Source organism: Zeugodacus cucurbitae, chromosome 4 (assembly GCF_028554725.1).
Source record: "Zeugodacus cucurbitae isolate PBARC_wt_2022May chromosome 4, idZeuCucr1.2, whole genome shotgun sequence".
In the NCBI taxonomy this organism is placed as follows: domain Eukaryota; kingdom Metazoa; phylum Arthropoda; class Insecta; order Diptera; family Tephritidae; genus Zeugodacus; species Zeugodacus cucurbitae.
The window spans coordinates 36,304,179-36,325,929 of NC_071669.1; the positions used below are offsets into that span (position 1 = coordinate 36,304,179).

Below are 21,751 nucleotides of genomic sequence, written 5' to 3' on the forward strand. Positions count from 1 at the left end.
ATTGATTGATGCGATGTGTGGGAATTGCGTTCTCACCAGCATCATATTTCGATGATTCCACAGGCCTACAAACCACACCAAACCTTTGTTTTTTTGTGAAATTGCAGCTCTTGAATCTCTTCAGTTTGCTCTGCGTCCAAAATGCGACAATTTTCTTTGCTTATGTACCCATTGATCCAGAAATGGGTCTCATCGCTGAACAGAATTTCGCTCAAAACCGGATATTCTTGAAACTTTTGAAGAGCCCATAGAGCGAAGCCATGTCGCGTGGGATGGTCGAGCGGGTTCGGTTCCTGCACAAGCTGTATTTTGTACACTTCCAATTCAAGATCTCGCCGTAAAATGCGCCAAGTCGTTCCATACGTCAGTCTTAGTTCCTGCGAACAGTGCCGAATCGACTCTCCTCGGTCTTCGTGTACACTTTCAGCTACGTCTGAAACACATTCTTTATAAAATGTGAATTTTCGTAATAATGTTGAACAATTTGTAATCAAAACCAAACAATCAGCCAAATCACTGATGAAAGAAAAACGTCATCGAAGTCTACATACATGTACATCCACACTAAGATATCCAACGGGTAAAGTGACATTTAATGCAAACAGATCTCTCACGTTTATAACATACCGTTTGATTTGATTTGACATGCTGCAACCCTCAAACAAACGAGATTTCAAATGTCTTCTTGTCACAAAAACGGGAACCGGAACAAAGTCCATTTTACGTAGCGGAATTTCCCTACCATAAATCGCTCACATCAATCCAGTTGCAAGAGCACACATACACATACCAGCTCACGTAGCATACGTCATTGTCGCATTTGAGATCATCTCGTTTATCTGTCACTTCGAGCTCCGTGCACTGTTTGTTTGTTTACCTGTTTGTTTGCGCACTTGTTTACCTGCATCAACAACTAACTCCCTATCGGCTAAGATGTGTCGCTAAACAATGCTGACAGCACGTTGTCAACATACCCGCTCATACGTACACACATATGTATACGTAAATACATTTTGACGTCGTTGGTAGTGGCGACATGCGTTTCTTGTGAATTCACGTGTTGTTTTCGCTTTGTTCGCTTTGGTGCTTGCAACGTGCCCGGCGGCGCTCTCTCTATTCGCCTTATCAAATGCGTCATCGTGGCATATTCACACGCCCTCATAACTCACCTTAACGCCGCCTGCGAGCTCACAACGTACGCTCATACATGTGTGGGTGTGTAGTATCACGAAATCAAGCAATTTTTAGTATTTTAGAGTTCTCAAAGGTTTTTGAGTTCTTTGATTCGCAATGCTGTTGTGTGTGGCGCAACACTTTGTTTCAGCCGCTCTTCGTTGTTATTATTTGCCGTGTACATATTTTGGTAACGCGGCGATTTTATTGTGGTGTTGTGTGTTTGTTTATGTTCACGTAATAGTGCGCACTTTTAATCTTTGAGTGCAACAACATTCATAAATCATCGCTATATTACTTGGAGGAATGCCCTGCTGAATCCTCAGCGTCAGTTGAAGCGATGACGAAATTTCTAACTAATTACCTGGCCTTCTGAACTCTTTTGTTTGCGCGACTCATAATTCAGCTTTCATTGCGTATGTGCGTAGGTATGACGACAGCAAATATTTCAGTTGGACTTTATGATTTACTGATTAGAAGCCTCCAACCGAAAATGTATTTGCCATAACGCAGGAAATTCGAAAATTGAGCAAGTTTGATACTTGTTCGGCTTTTATGTACATTATTATTGCAAATCATAATCATTATATTTTGTGAAATGTCCATTCCCCATTGATAACAGTTGAACTTATGAATATATATCGCTATTATGTAAAGCAACCTGGTACAGAGAGACAACATCTCTGATTCTTGCAGCAAATTTCAGAGAAGCATTGATTACGGTATTGGCAATATTGCTCAAACTTAAAATTAAAGTTATATAGAAAGAAATTGAGATTACTTTCGCTATCAACTCACAAGGAGCGAGTGGAGGTAATAATAACAATTACCATTATAGAGAGAATACTTCGGTGAACAGATAATTTGACGTTTTGGGTCGGCCGATTGGTCACCAAGTGACCCGTATGATATCACACCTTTAGACTTTTTCCTGTGGTGAATGTGAAGTATACGGACAATCGTGCTTCGAATAAAGACTTTGGAGCAAAACGTTACGCGTGTCATGTGTCAGTTACGAGTCGATTTAGGTCTGGGTCTTCCTTTAAATGTTAATTCAATCATATTAAGTTTTAAACAACTATTTCCCAAAAAATGATGTAGAAGAATGATGAATGTAGAGTTTATTTCAAAAATGGCTTTTCATACAGTATTTACGAAACAAGATTTTTATACAACCAATTATTTATACTCCAAAAACTATCGAAATACTGTATGCTAGTAGATCTAGAACGGTTCTGATTTTGACACGTCCATATAAGCCAACAAGGAGACTAGATAGTCGGTTGTCATGCCACACGCAAAAGGGATTTAGAACAATATTAAATGGAGGAATTCTAACGAAATATATTATTTTTAAAGAATTTTGAAAATTTAAACTGGATTTTAATTTTACCAAGTTGAACAATTTGACTTTTAAGTACAGTAGAACTCCAATTATCCGAATTAATGGGGACCGGGACCCATTCGGATAATCAAATATTCGGATAATCGGATTTTTTTTTTAAATTGCCATTGGAGAGAATAAAAGCTACGTTTTGATATTACATTATTTTTTATTGAATTAAATGAAAGAAACATGAAATTTTCACATGTTTTAAATATAAATAAAATGTACTTATGTACAAGTTTAGAAATAAAAATCATTGTTTTTTAAACATCTCCGTCAATATAAGCAGTTTTGCGGTCTTCAACCGTTTTCGGGCAGCCAGGTCCCGCATTCGCTTGACGGTGAGCAATTGCAAGTGGTCACACTCGGGCTGACGCTCCATCCACTTCAAAAGGTCTCGAGGCCGGCAAATGCTTCACTAGCTGATGATCCAGCGTCTACTTTAACATTAGCAGAAAGTTCTTCTTCCACTTCCACTTCAACATCTTCTCTCATACTTACAACAATTTCATCGTCATTGAGAATTTGAAAACCAGGGTCAGACGTGTCACAAGCCATCCACTCTCCTACATCTTCAGCACTTACTTCTGTACAACCAGGAATTTTTACAATCATTTTTCTTATGTTCTCTAGTGACAACGCATCTTCATCATCATCATCCTCTCCATATTCTTGTTTCTCATTTTCTTCAGATTCTGAAGACTTAGACTTAGACTTTTTTGGAAAATTTTTTGTGATTCGGATAATCGGCGATTCGGATAGTCGGAGTTCGGATAATTGGAGTTCTACTGTACTTCGTAAATAGCTGATATTTTCATATAAGAAAAATATATTATAAGTATTTTGCGATAAAATTTTATAGACCTTTTTCAATCTTCCCTAAAAAGAAATGGGAAAACATCCGCTCGCTAAATTCTGCACTCAAAAAATCGATACATAGTTTTACTCCAATTCGTCCAAATATCATTGTGTGTATGTTATTCTATATGATGCTTAAAGCTAATTGGGACCTTCTCATACATTCTAGCTCAGCCTCCGTAGAACGGTGCGTATGAGTAACATCTTTCTGTTTCCATTTCCGAAACGCAATCAAAAATATATCTGTTACTACGTTTATGCTTCATTTCTACTCGGTTATATTATACACGGGTAAGTTCAACCCACTTGCATAAACACTTATTCACCACGAGTTAAATGATCTACTTGGATAGAATATACACATATTCTTTACTTATGTAGACGTGTTAACTCGGAGGCCTAAACGGATTTAGTGTTAAGTTGAACGATCTTCCGTATTGCTAATTTTTCGCTAAAAATTTAATAATTTACCAACAATTTTATCAAAATTTGTAATATTTTCTTAATCAAGTCAATGTGAAGAACTTGAATCAAAGATATATAAAATAAGTGTACTATAAAATGTAAGTGTATTAGTTTAGTGTTTTGAAAACATATCAAAATTAAAAAAAAAATTCGTGTCAGCCCTCGGATTAATTCCATTTAGAATTCACCTCGAGTAGAGTATTTGCCGTTTATGCTTATAGTCTTTACCCATGTAGAATATAACCGTGTATAAATGAAGTCTTAATGTTTATTTTCTAAAACTTTTCTTTTTTCTGCTGACATAGTGCAATGTACCTATCTTAACTGCACTCAAATTAATTAATAAACAATTAATTTCACTCATGCTGCTCCTCCCGCTAAGCACCAAGAACAGTTTGCAAGCAACAGAGTGAATCAAGTTGAGTGATTTGATGGCATACACAATATCATATGCATGAGTCTGTAGAACAACATTAAATAAAATTTTTGCATAGGCTCCTCTTGTTTAATCACTTCAGAAATGCAATGGGGTTGTGTGTTTGCTTCCGTGTGTTGCGAACCTTTTCAGTAGCATTGCGTTCGACATGAAAACCCACGTTGCCAGTTAAGTGGGTTCAAGCACAACAACGAACTGCCTGTTAGGCCAGTCAACCGTTTGTGGCAACTTCTCACAAAGATTTCCATCGCTATTCTCAGACGTGGCACAAGTCCACACTACGCAGACAAAGCAAACGGATGAGTGCGCGCCAAAGCAAAAAATGTTTAACAATTTATTCATTAATTCCATAATTTATTTGCTTTGTGTTACCAATGCTCCGAACTTGTACTTGTTCAGTTGCCTCGGAGTCTCCATAATTTTAAAGTTGCCAAAACGCCAAATGCGATGTCATTGGTGTTGGCGTGCCTCAGGCGTGAGGTGCCAAGTTGCAAGTGTCATGCAACATGCATTCCTGCTTCTACCACAAATTAATGACATTCTTCTCTACAGGCACACACCAACACAACCTATTCACTGGCAGACAGACGGACATCATAATTTTTAATTACACTTTTTAAGACTTGCATAAAATCGGCTGAATTCTGCAAAAATGCATTGTTAATTTGTAATCGCCACTCGGAAGGGGCGCCACATCCGCGTGTTTTGGCTGCACTGTCTGCGCATGTGTGTTGCGCACTGCAATTAGTGCTAACAATGAACGCTGCGTGCCTTCATTCATTCTCTGCCAATCTGTATTTTTCGCCAATTTTACTTTCATAGGTTTTCTTTTTTTTACTTTTGTTTGGTGTTGCTATTGTAGAGCAATTTTTTTGAGATTTCGTGGCAATTAGGCGCGTATTATACGAATTATTGCAGATAAAAGTTACCCCGCAACAAATTGCACACCCATGCAGCAACAGGCAATGTTAGATCTCGAAGTGTGTTCATCCCAAAAGCTAAACGGAGAATACTTAATTTCAATGGAAACCAGATTTGCTCAACTTTAAAGACGTAACCTTAAAAAACTGAACTTGAAAGAAGTTCAAAGTCATATAATTTGCTCTTGAGGTGTGAAAAAAAGAAAACCCTCCTGTATCCAGATAGGGAGAATATCGGAGAATATTAGGCATAATTTATAATAATTTTGCCATTGTTTCCATTCAGTTGTTTCCCTGAACGACATCTTCATAACTTCGGATTTGTTACCTTTGGTCAATCTCGGTCAATGTTTCTGGTTCTTTAATGGCCGGTACGAAATTTAGCTAACAACTTAAGTTTTTATGGTTGCCAGAACACGAATCACGAGCGGCTCCATCTTATGCAAGTGATATGAACTTTTAAATTTGCCAAAAATTCAATTTTACTTAATTTTAGAGTGTAAAAGATTTATAACAATGAAATCACTTTTATCACATGAAATAGTGACCAATAAATTGGTTATTTGGATTTGCTGCTGCGGAGTAATTACTGTTAGAATTTTCTTTAGTCTTGCTTAAAAACTAAAACTTGACTACGAGGAAAATTATACCAGAGCTAATGAATGCATTCTCTAATAAACGTAACTATTACTCGAATACATTCAAATGCCGTTATTACTTTCTGCACTCCGCCGTTTGTTGGAATACTCGCAAGCATATCATATTTTTTTGTTTTTGTGTTATTCAGTATTTCTTGTGAACAGACGTAGTACGCGCTCACATTTAGGCTAAAAATAATTCTCATTTGCCTTTTGACTGCAATTGAATTGAAAGGAGTGCGAAATGTGCGAAAAATGTTGGAAAAGATCGGCAATCGGCAATCGGCAAACGCTTCCACATTGAGGCACAAGTTTACGGTACATATTAATCAAACGCAACAACAACAAACAATGCGTTCTCAAGCATCGAAGCCACGAAGCGGCAACTACAGACATACAGTCGTCGGCCACAAGGCAAATCAACACTCTGAACATTAACAACAACAGCGAATGTAGAAATCACAATGAAGCTTCAAAGCAGAAGACGGCAGCCGCAGCCGCAATGCCAACTCATTATTGTTTGTCTAGGCGCAACAGCAACAACAAAGCGACGCGACGATTGTGTCGAACGGCCTAACTTCCAATGTGAATTTAACTAATTGCATTTGGCAAGCTGATTGAAAAATAGATTTGCTAATTAAAATCGAAAGTAGGCTAAAATAGCTCATTAATCTCGCAAATGGCGATCGGCGATCGGCAAGAAAACAATCGCTCGCGAATACGACAAACACACACGCAGATAGCGCAATTTGAACGTTCAATAATATTTGTTTGATAAAGAGGTTTAAAAGCTTTCGCATTTAGCAGCCATAAGCGTGAGTAGTGTCCCTAAAGCGTATATTAAGACTTAATAATAATAATTTATTGGCGAGCGGAAGTCATTTGGTGTACACCACATTTCCTCGTTGTGTAAAGGAAACTCGGCTTAACAACATTTCCGTCGCCTGTCAACGGCACTTTGTTTGTCACAAATGCGGTTTGTTCAGCAACATGTTGATTGTATGTTGCACGCATGTCGTCTCGTTTCGCTACAGAAACTATTTTTAATTGAACTTCATGAGCAAATGATCGCCAACGCGCCACATACGTTTCGCTATTTATCTGGTCACAACTACAACAACAAAATACACCGTCTTTCATACACACACACACCGTCATACTCGTACAGAAACATACATAGTCGGTTGCCTCGCTTTATCATAAAGATCGCGTCAACTGCATCTGCATTAATAAATAAATCGGCTGCACCAAACATCGCACATGCAACAAATCTTTAAAATATTTGATGGTCATGATAAATGGCTGGCACGTGTGTGAAGATGTTTACCACTGTGCACCAGCCACGAAATGAAAATACATGTAATGCTTATTCGCAATAAAAATGTTTCAAGCGACAAGCGTTGCGAACACATCGCAATTTCATTTAGTTCAAAATCCCATTTCAGTTTACCAAAAATGAAAGTATTCAAAACAAGTAAGGAAAGGCTAAGTTCAGGTGCAACCGAACAATTTATACTCTCGAAATTTATTGCTATAGTTTTATTAATATATCAATACCAACCTCCTTAAATTTAAAATTTTACTATCGAGACAGAATTTTAAAAGAGTCGTATATATCGTACGGAAGCGAACAAAAAATATGATATTACCCTAATAGATTGCATAAATCATCTAACACAAGGCATGAGATACCGACGTCAAGAGCCAAGCAATAGCAAACTGCAACAAACAAAATTACGGAAAACATCTTTTATCGTATGTCCATAAACATTTTTTCATATTTTAATGAAAATTCTATAACTCGAAGTCTCTCTAACTCTCTCTTATTTTTGTGGATTAAGGTGATTCGAGTTAGAGAAGTTCCACTGTAGCTTATGACCGTTATTCTATAAAATATTTGCAAATATTAGTGACCAACTTACACAAGTATGCGAGAGACAGGGATTCTGCTCTTCATTCAGATCTCAATTGGCACAAAAATTTTGAAAATTTGAGAACAACTGTTAATAGGTTTTTGTTAGCTTTTTGTTTGTTTGTTGGTATGGTATGGTGGCTAATATTTCCCTCAATGCTCAAAGCCACTTAGAGGCCGTAACCTTAAAATACATTTTTTTCATAACATGAATTATATTCACCAATCCTCGATATAATTTGTCTGAAATGTCATTCAAACTAATTCTGACCCGCACGATTTTACATAAATATTTCTACCTTCGTAGGGTTTCTTACCTCTGGCGTCTGGCACTCAATGAAATTGCTAATGAGAGCGACAAGTACGCAGCGATTTATAAGCAGCTTTGCATGTGTGTTGTATAGGCTGTGTGAACAAGTTTATTGATCCTTGACCATATTCTTTAGGCTAATTTAATTTTAATTGGGTTTTAACTACTGCTTTGACATTTGTTGCTGTTGGTCGCCTGAGTTCGCAAAGATGCAGTAATTACACTAAATATTTGCGCTCTCTTCTGCGTGTCTGCGCTCGCAAATTATAAGAAACACACAATGCAATGAGATGAAGATAAGAGCGCAGACAAATTGGCGAATCAGCTGTTGTATTAATTGACACATTGCGTGCATGTCAAATTAATTAATGCCTCTTTGCTAAGCGCTCATGTGATTAAAGTATAATGATCGGGAAACTTAAGTGGCAGCAATTGTTGGAAAATTTTGTCAATTTTGTCACGCTAATGTGCCGATTTAGTTTATTGAAATTGGAAAACTTTGCAGAAAGCCTTCGCATTTGCTAAGCTATTAGTATTGTACATACATAATAAAAGTGTGGTTCACTACCCTCCAGTAATTCAGACATCCATTCTAAGTTTTTCCATTCCGCTTATGTGTATACTTTTGATTGAAGAACCTTTATGTCCGTAAGCATTTTACTGGACCCAATCTAATTCTATAAATCGGTTATATAGAACTGCATGGTACATGTGATAGCTCTAGACCACGGGTTCCTCTTATCCGTTATGAGTCAATACCGTAATTAAAAACAACACTCGCCGTTCACCGTAAAATTAAACCGTTATGTATGTCGATTTTCTAAAAAATCACAAACACACACACACAATATATCAATGCCAAAAAGGTAAGCATTTCCGCTTCAAACCCCAAAATCTTTTATGCATTTTCAATTTTCATTTCCATGAACTTGACTTATTTATTGCGGTTATTTCTGTGTTTTTATGTAAAATGATTTCTTTATTCTCGTGCAATTCAATTTAAATTTATCGAGCGTAAAATTGCTGTTAACAAATTATGCCACAATTGGACAGGCGAGTGACATGCGAAACGCAATAAAGGCGTACTCGCCATATGAATGTGCCACATGCCGTCGCTGAGCTCGTTCAATGTACAATGTATGTTACGCTATAAAGTGACTGATGCGGCGATGCGGTAAAGTGACAGCACCACTGAATACCTGAATGTTGAATGGTGAATGTTGGCGAGAAATGATTTGATTCAACTTTACTCATTATTACCGCGAGTATGCCTCGCATGGAACACACCCACTTCCAGCAGATTTCAATACATTTACATATTTACTACGCTCTCTGTTCCCTTTGTAGATTCCTAGTATTTGGCCTGTCATAGGCGTGTTGAAAAGCGTTTTAATTGTCTTGTGGCGCATAAATTCGCATTTGATTAATTAAAAGAAAAGAAATGAAAAATAAATTGCAAATATTATATAATACACGCTAATTTACATAAAATTTTGAATAGAAATTCAAGGTTTGTTGCATTTTGATGCTTCGCGGAATTTGACAACTTAAAACTAGAACTGACAAGGAAGTGGTACGCCCAAGTAAGCTATATATGTATGAATAACACAGTTAGCATAAATATTAATACTGCAATTAAGGTACTATCTAGCTATACTTAAGTACATTACACCTAAACTGATTCACATGGCAACTACCTTGTGAAGTGATCGGCAATCGAAGCTCAAGCGTAAAGTTTTAATTAATTTGTACTGTAAACGTCGTTACAAAAGGGTTATCTACTAATTATATTATACACAATAATCAATATATAGAAATCAACATACATTTTTGTACTCAATACTTTTCACCGATTGGTTTTTTTAATCCACAACGATATCCATATATCAATCGTATTAAATGTATACATTGACAATACAAAATTCATAATTTTTTAAATATAAATTAAGTTGGAAAAAATTCGTTGTGATTGCTTTTCATTTAATATGTATTTTTCCGTATCAATATCTATTGATGACCTACAAATATGCTCTGCTTGACTAAGTTCAAACTATTTTCCATTAAGTTTTAAACTTTTATGTATGCAGATTGACCTTCTTAAAACTCATAATTATGCTAAATGTAGAGTTAAGATTAGGGTATATGCACATTGAAATTCATTTACTCGCCTGCTTAGCACACTATACAGGGTGCGTAGTGCTGCAGGCTAAACAGGCAATTTACTTACTATACTTCACCATAAAATCTAAATAAAAGTAGAATTGGCTTTCCATACAACATCAGTATTCACTTCCAAAAAAATTAAACAAAAATACAAATTTCATGAATTCGCTTAAGCGAAATATTTTCACTTTTTTGTCCGTCTCAGGCGCCTGAGTGTCACCAATGAGTGGCGCTTCCGCTACGTAGTGTCACTAGTAATTAAGTGTGCTTGTCTCTTTTCACAAAATATAAAAATATAATGAACATATTCTTGTGGCAGAAGAAGAAGTATAATTATATTTTAATTATACTCGGGTTAATAATTCCATTGCGACCTCGATTTGCAAGCGTCAGTGCGCTAAATGTGGACATTTTCAGGAGATGCATAATTAACAAGTAAGGATTGCTAGATACGGGTGTATCCGAACATTTTATACTCTCGCAATTTTTTAATTAAAAGTGCTGCAAATTCAATTTTGTGATACGACGAAACCGGGAAAGAATTGCACTCATATTTAGTGCAAAATTAACTTGTATTAATTTCATTACAAAATTTTGCTCAATGTCCGAGATATTTATATCAAAATCTAACTAATTTAGATTATAACAACAATAATAAATATTTTTATTACCAAAAGAAAACAAGGAGACAAGGAGGCAAGGGTGTAATAGTATATGTGATACGAGTATGTAAGGAAAGCGGCAACAAGATGAGCGACAATCAATATAATAGTGTACGGTGACCATCAATATATTTGATATACATATTTGGATTAGGGGAAGGTCTACCCTCGAGCATATTTTTTACGAAAGGTTATTAAAATAGCCCAAATTTTGACTAGATAATATATAAAAATTGGTTTATACAACTTTCATATGAATAAGTGTGTTCAGTGCAATAAAGTTCACTGGCACTTATTTCACATTTACTGTGATTTTAACTAAATTTAACACATTTAAATTGTTAATCAAATTTCTATGATTTTTCCAAGTCGTTTGGACAATAAACACTTTTATGTCAACATAAATCCTCAACAAAGTTGTAAGATTTTGCGCATTTTTTGCACATTTCCAATGCCAGCGTTTCAAGGGGGTGCTTAGGTCATTAAATATTCAAGCGAAGTATATGTACGAGTATGTATTTCTACCAAAAATTCTCCACAGCTGCCAGCTGTGCGAATTGAGTATGCGGCTCACTTTGCACGCTGCTGCTGGTGCTGGTGCTGTCGGCTATTCGTCCAGTCATAAAAATGTCACAATTAAGTCGTAATGATACGCGATTCTAGCAATACAACAAATGATCCGACTGTGACACACATACGCGCACAAACCAGCCGCATGACAAGTGGCCCCAAAGTGCCACGGTTGGAAGGTGTACACATGAAGCCAATTTAAAGAAGGCGCCTTAGCAGCGCTTCAGGTTTTTTATAGTATGAGTGTGTGTGTGTTTGCTTTATTTTCGGTTTTTGCTGCCGCTTTTCGCTTCGGATCGTGAGAATTCGGTGCTGCTGGTGCTGATTCAAGTGGCTAGCTTCAGCGCGTCTTATGGGCCTTCGCCTCCTCCTCATTATAACTCTTCACGCTCGTTAATGACATAATCAAGGCGATTGTTTATGAGTTAATAATGTCGTTAAAAAATTTACTGGCGAACTTTTGTACCAATCGTGTTGAAAAAAAATCAAAACGTAAACTTTAATCTGTAATTACATTCCGAAAACGAATTGCTTCAAACGCTGCGCGCTTGTTAAAGAGCGATAAAGAACGTGTGCTTCAAGCGAAATAAATTAAATAAAAAATCTTCGAAAAATAAATTTTATACTCGTAACTCTGTATGCTCATTTAGTTTTGCGTAAATGTTGTTAGTGACTTGAATAATTTCATCCAACGGCGCAAGTCGTATAACTTGATAATTCTCTGAAGCCAAACGCGCATATAATATAATTAGAAGAATGCCTACACTTTGTTGTTGTCGATCTTCCTTAACATTTAATTAACCTTATTATTGAGAAAATCATATAACTCAGTTCACACACAGTCCCAACCGCTTTTAATATAATTATTAAACATTCCCACCTCCAAAGGCAACCAGGAAGTACAACACTGCCTCTTCAAGCGCTTGAGAATTCCTCCCAACAACAACTGATATTCATACACGACGAAAATGGTGAAGAGAGCACAAAATGGTGTTCAGCAGCCAGTACAATGTTCATAATAGTGACAGATACTAACGGTTGTAGGGCATTTAAGTAAAAACGGACACTTACGTCTCATTGACCCGTGAAGATTAAGTTTGTTACAGAGAGTTTGTGGGCTCGGCTTTAAGTATCCCCTTACTTACGCTCACATCTTCTAAAATTATATATTTTTTATCGAAGATATAGCTATCACTATTATATTTCTTGATGAGAAAGTCACATAAGTCAGCCACACTGACAGCAAAAACTCAGTTGCCTCCTGCTTCTGCCGCTAATGCTAGCTACCCAGTTGGCAGACAAATTTCAAAATTAAATCTAATTCTAAGAATACACAATCTATATACATAAATATGTAATTGCCGCTACACATGTGCCATGCATATCACTTATACACTATTAAATAATTCACAATCGTGGCTGCTTACAGGTTGCTATACAACAAAACAAAAACATGCTAATTTTATAATAGAACAAAAAAAAGTACAAAAAACAACAAATACATTAAAAATACAACAAACGTGATTCATGCACGGATTGTTCCAATAACAAAGATTTGCTCGTGTTGCTCGCTCTCTGTATTTTTCATGTGATACGGCGGGGCGTATGAACAACATCTGAAATGTGATGAAATGCGGCATAACACAATCAAACACTAAAGTAATCAAAGCAGAAATTAAAATAAATCGAAGCTGTCGAAGGTTTATTTTCGATATTTTGGTAAGCAGACAGATTTGTATTTTTATTTATTTTTTGTTAGAAATCCGAAATAAAACTGACTGAAACACAGACGGAGGAATAAAAAATTCAGAGATATGTATGTTTTTAATTTACAATTCAATAAATTAATTAATTTGTATTAATTTCAAATACAACATTTAATATAATCTTAAATGCCAAACAAGTTAATATCTTGCTAGAATAATTAAATTCTATTTTTTTAAAGCACATTGTTCAAATTTGTCTACAAAGTATAATTGAGAAATTTAAGTTAAATAATTTTCAAGAATTTATGAGACGAAAATGTCTTAAGTCCTTTAAGCATCCTCTTATAGGGCCTACCATAAACACCACTGGACCATATTTATATTGTATATACACATAAAAATATTTAAAAAATGGTACTTTGCATATACATATATTGAAGAATGAGGAGAACAGCAGCTCGTATCCACTTTCAGTGCGCGACCATCGGTCAGCAAACACAATCACTGTGTGAAAGGAAAATTTAGCAACAATAAAAATAGATCACGTGCTTTGATTGAGACTTGTATTTTATTAAATATAGTTAATAGAGTGGATAACAAGAACAACAGCAAGTGAACAATTTTTACACAAATGAACTTTCTACACGCTTGGCTATTTAAAAGCATATTTCTTCGAACACGCTTCGACGACCTTCCCACCGCGAATAGCATACAGTTATATATAAATGTACTCTAGTGTATATATATATATATTTGTCTTGAGTTGTCTCAAATCATTCGCGAGATTTATTTTGGTCAATGTGTCACATTCCTGCATTGCGATTCACCGATGACTAAGCGCGAATTGTATAACTGCGTAGAGTGCTGTTGGGCATCGCAAGTGCCAAGCATAAAAGCGAAGCAAGCGACGTGTAACCATGTCGGCTGACTGAGCATATCACATGATGCAGCCTTGGCTCGGCTATGAATGATGAGAAATCAATTAGGTTACGTATACGACAGTGCGCACCTCCGCGGCGCAACTTAATTTGGCCGCTTCGTGCGTTTCAGGTGGGCGTGGAATTTGCGAATCACCAAAAGTATTGCATTCGTGCAACTTTGTTGTGTTGCAAGCTACAATAATGGCGAAATTATCTCAATATTATCCATAATAAATTTGAGGCTTCTCAGCAATTTATAAACAAATAAATTCCCGCTGCTTTCACTTAAATTACTTAAACAAACACAGCCACCATAACACACACAGGGTGAAGCACGCTAGCACGGAATTCTACGAAAATCAAACCAAAAGCACAAAAAGCGTATTTTATGTGTTAGCGGTAAATTTGCTGAGGAGCACTTCGCTTGGGCGCTCGCAAGGCATGGAAATTTATATTGTTGAACATTTTTTCGAAAATATCTGAGTTTTTTACATGTTTATGCATTTGTTGCAATGTCAGAAAATAGCCGCTCTCCGCAGAAGAAAGCGAAAGCAGCGGGTGTGTCTGCGAGCGTCGATTGCTGTGGCTTTCGCGATTGGCGCCCATCTGTTGCTCATAAAATCCAAACAATTTTTAGGTATCACTCGATTTTGATCAGACTAAAAATTTTCCACAATCTTTTATAGATTTTGTTTTTGTGGCGGTTTCTTCTTTTAAAATAACTTTTATGATATTTTGTGACAAGCTTTTCTGTGCTCACTCATCACCCCCGGCGCCAGACAGCGTCTGGACAGTGGCAGTGAGTTTGGCGAGTGTGTAACATGTGTCCGGCAGATTGGCTTAATCAAAATACAGTGGAACTTCTATAACTCGAACTTCTATAACTCGAAAATCTCCATAACTCGAACTCTTGAAGTGACAATAGAAGGCAACTTTCATACAAATTTCCTTCCATAAATCGAACTTTTCGACCAGGGCATAGTACAAAATTTAAAATTTTACTATCGAGGCAGAATTTTAAAAGAGTCCCTCTATATCGTATGGAGGCAAACAAAAAATATAATATTGCACTTATAGATTGCATAAATCATCTAACAAATGCATGGGATATAGACGTCAAGAGCGAAAAGAAAATTACAGAAAATGTAACGTAACGAATGTCCATACAAATTTTTGCGAAGTAAATAAATAAATCAATATTTTACAGTTTTTTGAAAATTTATATGTTTTAATGAAAATTCTATAACTCGAAGTCTCTCTAACTTGAAGTTTTTTTGTGGATTATGGTGATTCTAGTTAGAGAAGTTCCACTGTATGCTAAATTTTTTTTTATAAAAACGAACTACAAACGTTATTAATAACAAAAAATATAATATTGCACTTATAGATTGCATAAATCATCTAACAAATGCATGGGATATAGACGTCAAGAGCGAAAAGAAAATTACAGAAAATGTAACGTAACGAATGTCCATACAAATTTTTGCGAAGTAAATAAATAAATCAATATTTTACAGTTTTTTGAAAATTTATATGTTTTAATGAAAATTCTATAACTCGAAGTCTCTCTAACTTGAAGTTTTTTTGTGGATTATGGTGATTCTAGTTAGAGAAGTTCCACTGTATGCTAAATTTTTTTTTATAAAAACGAACTACAAACGTTATTAATAACAACAGCGCAACAGCTTCTAGGTCTTATTGCAATCAGTAGACTTCTTCATTAATTTTCCACTTATGCCAAATATTTATAATATTTCAAAATTTCTTTTTGTATAAATCTCGAACTCTTATTTTCGCTTCAAATTTCGCCATTTGATTCACTAGTAATTACGAAACATGTTTGCTCTAAATTCTTTACAGCACAGCCCGCATCGATACGAAGTATAACAAACAATCGGACGATGGAAATCGGTAGAGAGTTGCACATTGTGTGCAAGGTACAGGGCAAACCGCCGCCTAAGGTCACTTGGTTCAAGGATGGTAAATCGATCAATCGGAATCGGAAATTATACAAATTTCGGCATTTCAAGTGAGTTTCTACAAATTAAACTAATTTATTTGCGCTATACTTTACTTATATGTCTGAATGTGTTTATCTTTTCACACCACCACCACCTCCACCCCTTTGGAACACCAACAGAAAGCGCTCCGAGCTCATCATTCGTTCGTTCAACATCTCCGACACCGGACGTTACGAGTGTCGTGCCAAAAATAAAATCAATCAGGAACCAGATCGACACACCATACTCATTAAAGCGGATCCAGGTGAGTAGTGAATCTCCGCAACATACGCGATAGTAAAAAGATTTGCTTATATTTGCATTTCCCACATTCCAAATGTGTGATATGCTTTTTACTTTTATTTTATTTTTTTTTTTTTTTCAGTTCTCTTGCCACTTTTGGAGAGCGCCTTTTCAAAGAAATTATTGTGCTCCAATTAATTTGTAATTTATCGCAGCATTTCCTTTCCACAATATTATTATTGCTTGTGTAGATAAAGTGAGATGTAGTATGTATATATGCCCACTAGAAGAAGCTGCATAAAATGCATAACCATAATCATTCAGGGTCAATTATATGGTAGATAATGTGAAGTGATAATCATAAATTACTACAATATTAGATGGTCATTCGTATACCTTGTTCTTTGTAATTGAAGTGACCGTATACTTAGGCCACCACGTTGAAGAGGTTCATTTCTATATCAGTTCACTGCTAAAATCCAAGCCTCATTTGAATTCTTCTTGAATAGCTTTCTCATAATGTCGACTCGTCTCTCAATAAGCAAACGTGCCGTCATCGTGTATGTCAACTTTTTTAGGCACTACTCTCTTGTATGTATGTATGTGATTGGCGTTGCAACCGTTTAGCCGGTTATAGCCGAATCGACGATAGTGCGCCACCTGTCTCTCTCCTTCGCAGTTCGGCGCCAGTTGGAGATCCCAAGTGTAACCAGGTCGCTCTCCACCTGGTCCCTCCAACGGAGTGGAGGCCTTCCCCTTCCTCGGCTTCCTCCGGCGGGTACTGCATCGAACACTTTCAGGACTGGAGTGTTTTCGTCCATTCGGACAACATGACCTAGCCAGCGTAGCCGCTGTCTTTTTATTCGCTGAACTATGTCAATGTCGTCGTATAACTCGTACAGCTCATCGTTCCATCGTCTGCGGTATTCGCCGTTGCCAATGTTCTGAGGACCATAAATCTTGCGCAAAATTTTCCTCTCGAAAACTCCTAGTGTCGTCTCATCTGATGTTGACATCGTCCAAGCTTCTGCACCGTAAAGCAGGACGGGAATGATAAGCGACTTGTAGAGCTTGATTTTGGTTCGTCGAGAGAGGACTTTACTGTTCAATTGCCTACTCAGTCCAAAGTAGCACCTGTTGGCAAGAGTTATTCTGCGCTGGATTTCGAGGCTGACATTGTTCGTGTTGTTGATGCTGGTTCCTAGGTATACGAAATTATCTACGACCTCGAAGTTATGACTGTCAACAGTGACGTGGGAGCCAAGACGCGAATGCGCCGACTGTTTGTTTGATGACAGGAGATATTTCGTCTTGTCCTCATTCACCTCCAGACCCATTCGCTTCGCCTCCTTATCCATGCGGGAAAAAGCAGAACAAACGGCGCGGTTGTTGCTTCCGATGATATCAATATCATCGGCGTACGCCAGGAGCTGTACACTCTTGTAGAAGATTGTACCTTCTCGGTTTAGCTCTGCAGCTCTTATAATTTTTTCCAGCATCAGGTTAAAGAAGTCGCACGATAGTGAGTCACCTTGTCTGAAACCTCGTTTGGTATCGAACGGCTCGGAGAGGTCCTTCCCAATCATGACGGAGCTTTTGGTGTTGCTCAACGTCAATTTACACAGCCGTATTAGTTTTGCGGGGATACCAAATTCAGACATCGCGGCGTAAAGGCAACTCCTTTTCGTGCTGTCGAAAGCAGCTTTAAAATCGACAAAAAGGTGGTGTGTGTCGATCCTCTTTTCTCGGGTCTTTTCCAAGATTTGGCGCATGGTGAATATCTGGTCAGTTGTCGATTTTCCAGGTCTAAAGCCACACTGATAAGGTCCAATCAGTTTGTTGACAGTGGGCTTTAGTCTTTCACACAATACGCTCGATAGAACCTTGTATGCGATATTTAGGAGGCTGATCCCACGGTAACTGGCGCAGATTGTGGTATCTCCCTTTTTATGGATTGGGCAGAGCACACTGAGATTCCAATCGTCAGGCATGCTTTCTTCCGACCATATTCTGCAAAGAAGCTGATGCATGCACCTTATCAGTTCTTCGCCGCCGTATTTGAATAGTTCTGCCGGTAATCTATCGGCCCCCGCTGCTTTGTTGTTCTTCAAGCGGGTAATTGCTATTCGAATTTCTTCATGGTCGGGTAATGGAACATCTGTTCCATCGTCATCGATTGGGGGATCAGGTTCGCCATCTCCTGGTGTTGTACTCTCACTGCCATTCAGCAGGTCGGAGAAGTGTTCCCTCCATAATCCCAGTCCAGGGCATAGGACATCGGTTACCAGATTACCACCTTGGTCTCTACATGAGGATGCTCCGGTCTTGAAACCTTCGTTAAGTCGCTTCATTTTTTCATAAAATTTTCGAGCATTCCCTCTGTCTGCCAGCTTCTCAAGCTCTTCGTACTCACGCATTTCGGCCTCTTTCTTTTTTTGTCTGCAAATGCGTCTCGCTTCCCTCTTCAGCTCTCGGTATCTATCCCATCCCGCACGTGTTGTGGTCGTTTGCAATGTTGCGAGGTAGGCAGTCTGTTTTCTCTCCGCTGCGAGACGGCACTCCTCATCGTACCAGCTTGTTTTTTGTCGTTGCCGAAAACCAATTGTTTCGGCTGCAGCGGTACGCAGTGAGTTTGAGATGCCGTTCCACAGTTCCCTTATACCGAGATGCTGATGAGTGCTCTCAGAGAGCAGGAGTGCAAGTCGAGTAGAGTATTTCGTGGCTGTCTGTTGCGATTGCAGCTTTTCGACGTCGAACCTTCCTTGTGTTTGTTGACGGGCATTCTTTGCTGCACAGAGGCGGGTGCGTATCTTCGCTGCGACCAGATAATGGTCCGAGTCTATATTTGGTCCTCGGAGCGTACGCACGTCTAAAACACAGGAGACATGTCTTCCGTCTATCACAACGTGATCGATTTGGTTCCGCGTGTTTCGATCAGGAGACAGCCAAGTAGCTTGATGTATTTTCTTATGCTGGAATCTGGTACTACAGACGACCATATTTCGGGCCCCAGCGAAGTCGATCAGCCTCAGGCCGTTTGGCGATGTTTCGTCATGGAGGCTGAATTTTCCGACTGTTGTGCCAAAGACACCTTCTTTACCCACCCTGGCGTTAAAATCACCAAGCACGACTTTTACATCGTGGCGGGGGCAGCGCTCATAGGTGCGTTCTAGGCGCTCATAGAAAGCATCTTTGGTCACATCAAAACTCTCTCTTACAAAAATATAAATTGTGATTCGAAAACTTATTCTACTCAATTCAATTAAATTAAGAAAGTAGTGTAACCGCTTGTTAATCTATAGCAGTTCGAGTAAGTCAGAGTATTGTATTTATGCTAATTGTTTGTTCGATTCGCCACTCTGTACGGTTTAGTTCCTGTTACCCGCTCGTTACACATTAATTTTATCTTTCATACAAAGGGTGATCCATTTCGAGGTTCTCTACTTTTTTTCAGAAAAATCAAATTTAATGGGGAATGTTTTATATCATTCTTTGGCATTTACTTTTTTAAAGATTTTCACTTTCAAATGTTGGCTACGGCTACGGCTCAGATGGTCCATTCATTGAGACCAACACTCGTGATGTTTTGCTCCAAGGCCTGAATTAAAGCGCGATTGTCCGCAAAGACTTTAAGATTTACATATCCCCACAGGAAAAAGTCTAACGGTGTGATATCACACGATCTTGGTGGCCAATCGAACGGCTCACAATGTGAAATGTTCTCTCAAGTGCGCGAAACACATCCTTCACAGCACGTGAATTTTCGTAATAAAGTTGAACAATTTGTAAACGTCTTTCCATGATGAAATGCCAAACAATATTGAACCAAAATAACACGACTCACGCGTGATCTCTCAAAAAGCTATTGAAAGGAGTAACTCTACTTGCATCACCCTTTATGAAATATAGACTCCTTCAAAATTTACAAAAGGCAGCCGTTCTTTAAAAAATTTTTGTAGTTTTTATCATTTATTAAAACATATTTTGACATTTCAGAACCACGTTTAACAGGCGGAATTGGTAATGTCTGCCCCGATGATGCCGCTGAATTCTGTTTGAACGGTGGAACCTGTAAATTCTTTTCGGAAATCGGCTCATATTCTTGCATGTAAGTATGAAGACTGGTAATTTGATTGGATACTTAAATATACGATCCATAAATTAGTTAGTGAGGAATGGTTGAAATCTAAATTTGAAATCTCACATAGAAGTCCACGAAGGGCAAATAAAGTACAGAGTAAAGTGCTATATAAAAAGCGATCTGAAAAAGCTAGAAATAAACATAAATTTGTATAAATATGTACATATGTATGTAGGACTACGTGTACCAAAGTAATCGTTCGCTAGCGCCGCACAAGAGTTTGGGGCTTGTAACGTGTGTGTTTGTGAGCGTCAGTTGTGGAGCACGGCCCAGGAATAGGCGCAGAGTATGCGAGAGAGTGCAAGAAAATACATATACACAACATATAGACACGTGCATGTGGATACTTAATGTGTTGCTGTGTATGTGTTGTTGTAAAGATGCAAAGATTTCAGGGATCGCAAACAAATTGACGCGCTGAAAGACATAATTCACATTGCGCACGCGGACTCCATTTGGGGCACGAACACGTGCGAGAGGGGCAGGAACGGCGCACAAACAAATGAAGATCACAAAGACGAAGGCAGACGGCGTGTGATGACGACACATGACATACGAACACATACGAACACATACCCACAGACTTGCTGTATTTTTCTGTAACAATGAGGGATGGAGGAATTGAACTCCGTTGTTTTTCTCTTCGACCGACCCGACTTTTTTGGCACTTCATGCTCTTGATTTGAGGTTGGACTTTTTTATTTTTTCATATTTTTCCAAATCTTGTTGTCAAGACAGCGCATAAAGAATTTTACTCGTATTCATTTCAACTACAAAACAATAAAAATGTCTACAGCCCATTGATTACTTTCGACATCGTTCGTTTGGCACATCTGTGCTGAAATCCGACAATATTTCTGTTGACAATTTGAAATATGGCGTACAGAGATTTTCTATATTAACGGCGGCAATTTCTGTTCAATAAACAGAAACGGATAAAAATAAAATGATATGCTCGGGAACAGCGGGCCACTTGCGCCGCCGAACCGCCGAACCGCGAAGCAAAACCACAACCTCAGCGTATTGTGACCCTCATTTTACATTAGCGCCTCCGCCGCCACGATTCTTAATAGTTAATTTGTTAAATTGCGTAAGTGCATGTTTGTATGCGAAAACAAGAAAAAATTGTAAGATGAGGCTAAAAATACTAAATTTAAAAACATCATAAAAGTACCTTCCCACCGAAACATTTCCCCAGCGCAAACACTTTAGCACTTTCGATGCACTTTACTTCAGCGCCCCCGAGA

The 21,751-nt window shown here is 37.8% G+C and overlaps 1 protein-coding gene across 6 annotated transcripts in view; it reads left to right on the top strand.

Annotated features, from left to right (window-relative positions):
• The window catches only part of LOC105211540 (uncharacterized protein DDB_G0283357), a 90,053-nt gene that overhangs the window by 56,928 nt on the left and 11,374 nt on the right, over positions 1-21,751 (top strand). For 4 of the 6 annotated variants that reach the window (XM_029039789.2, XM_054228646.1, XM_011183018.3 and 1 more), the window contains exons 3-5: positions 15,981-16,149; positions 16,261-16,385; positions 20,360-20,471. In XM_029039789.2, coding sequence (XP_028895622.2) covers positions 15,981-16,149; positions 16,261-16,385; positions 20,360-20,471 — 406 coding nt within the window. Of the gene's footprint in view, positions 1-15,980; positions 16,150-16,260; positions 16,386-16,505; positions 20,214-20,359; positions 20,472-21,751 lie in introns of those variants that run through there. The other 2 variants (XM_054228647.1, XR_003752249.2) reach the window with 2 other exon arrangements.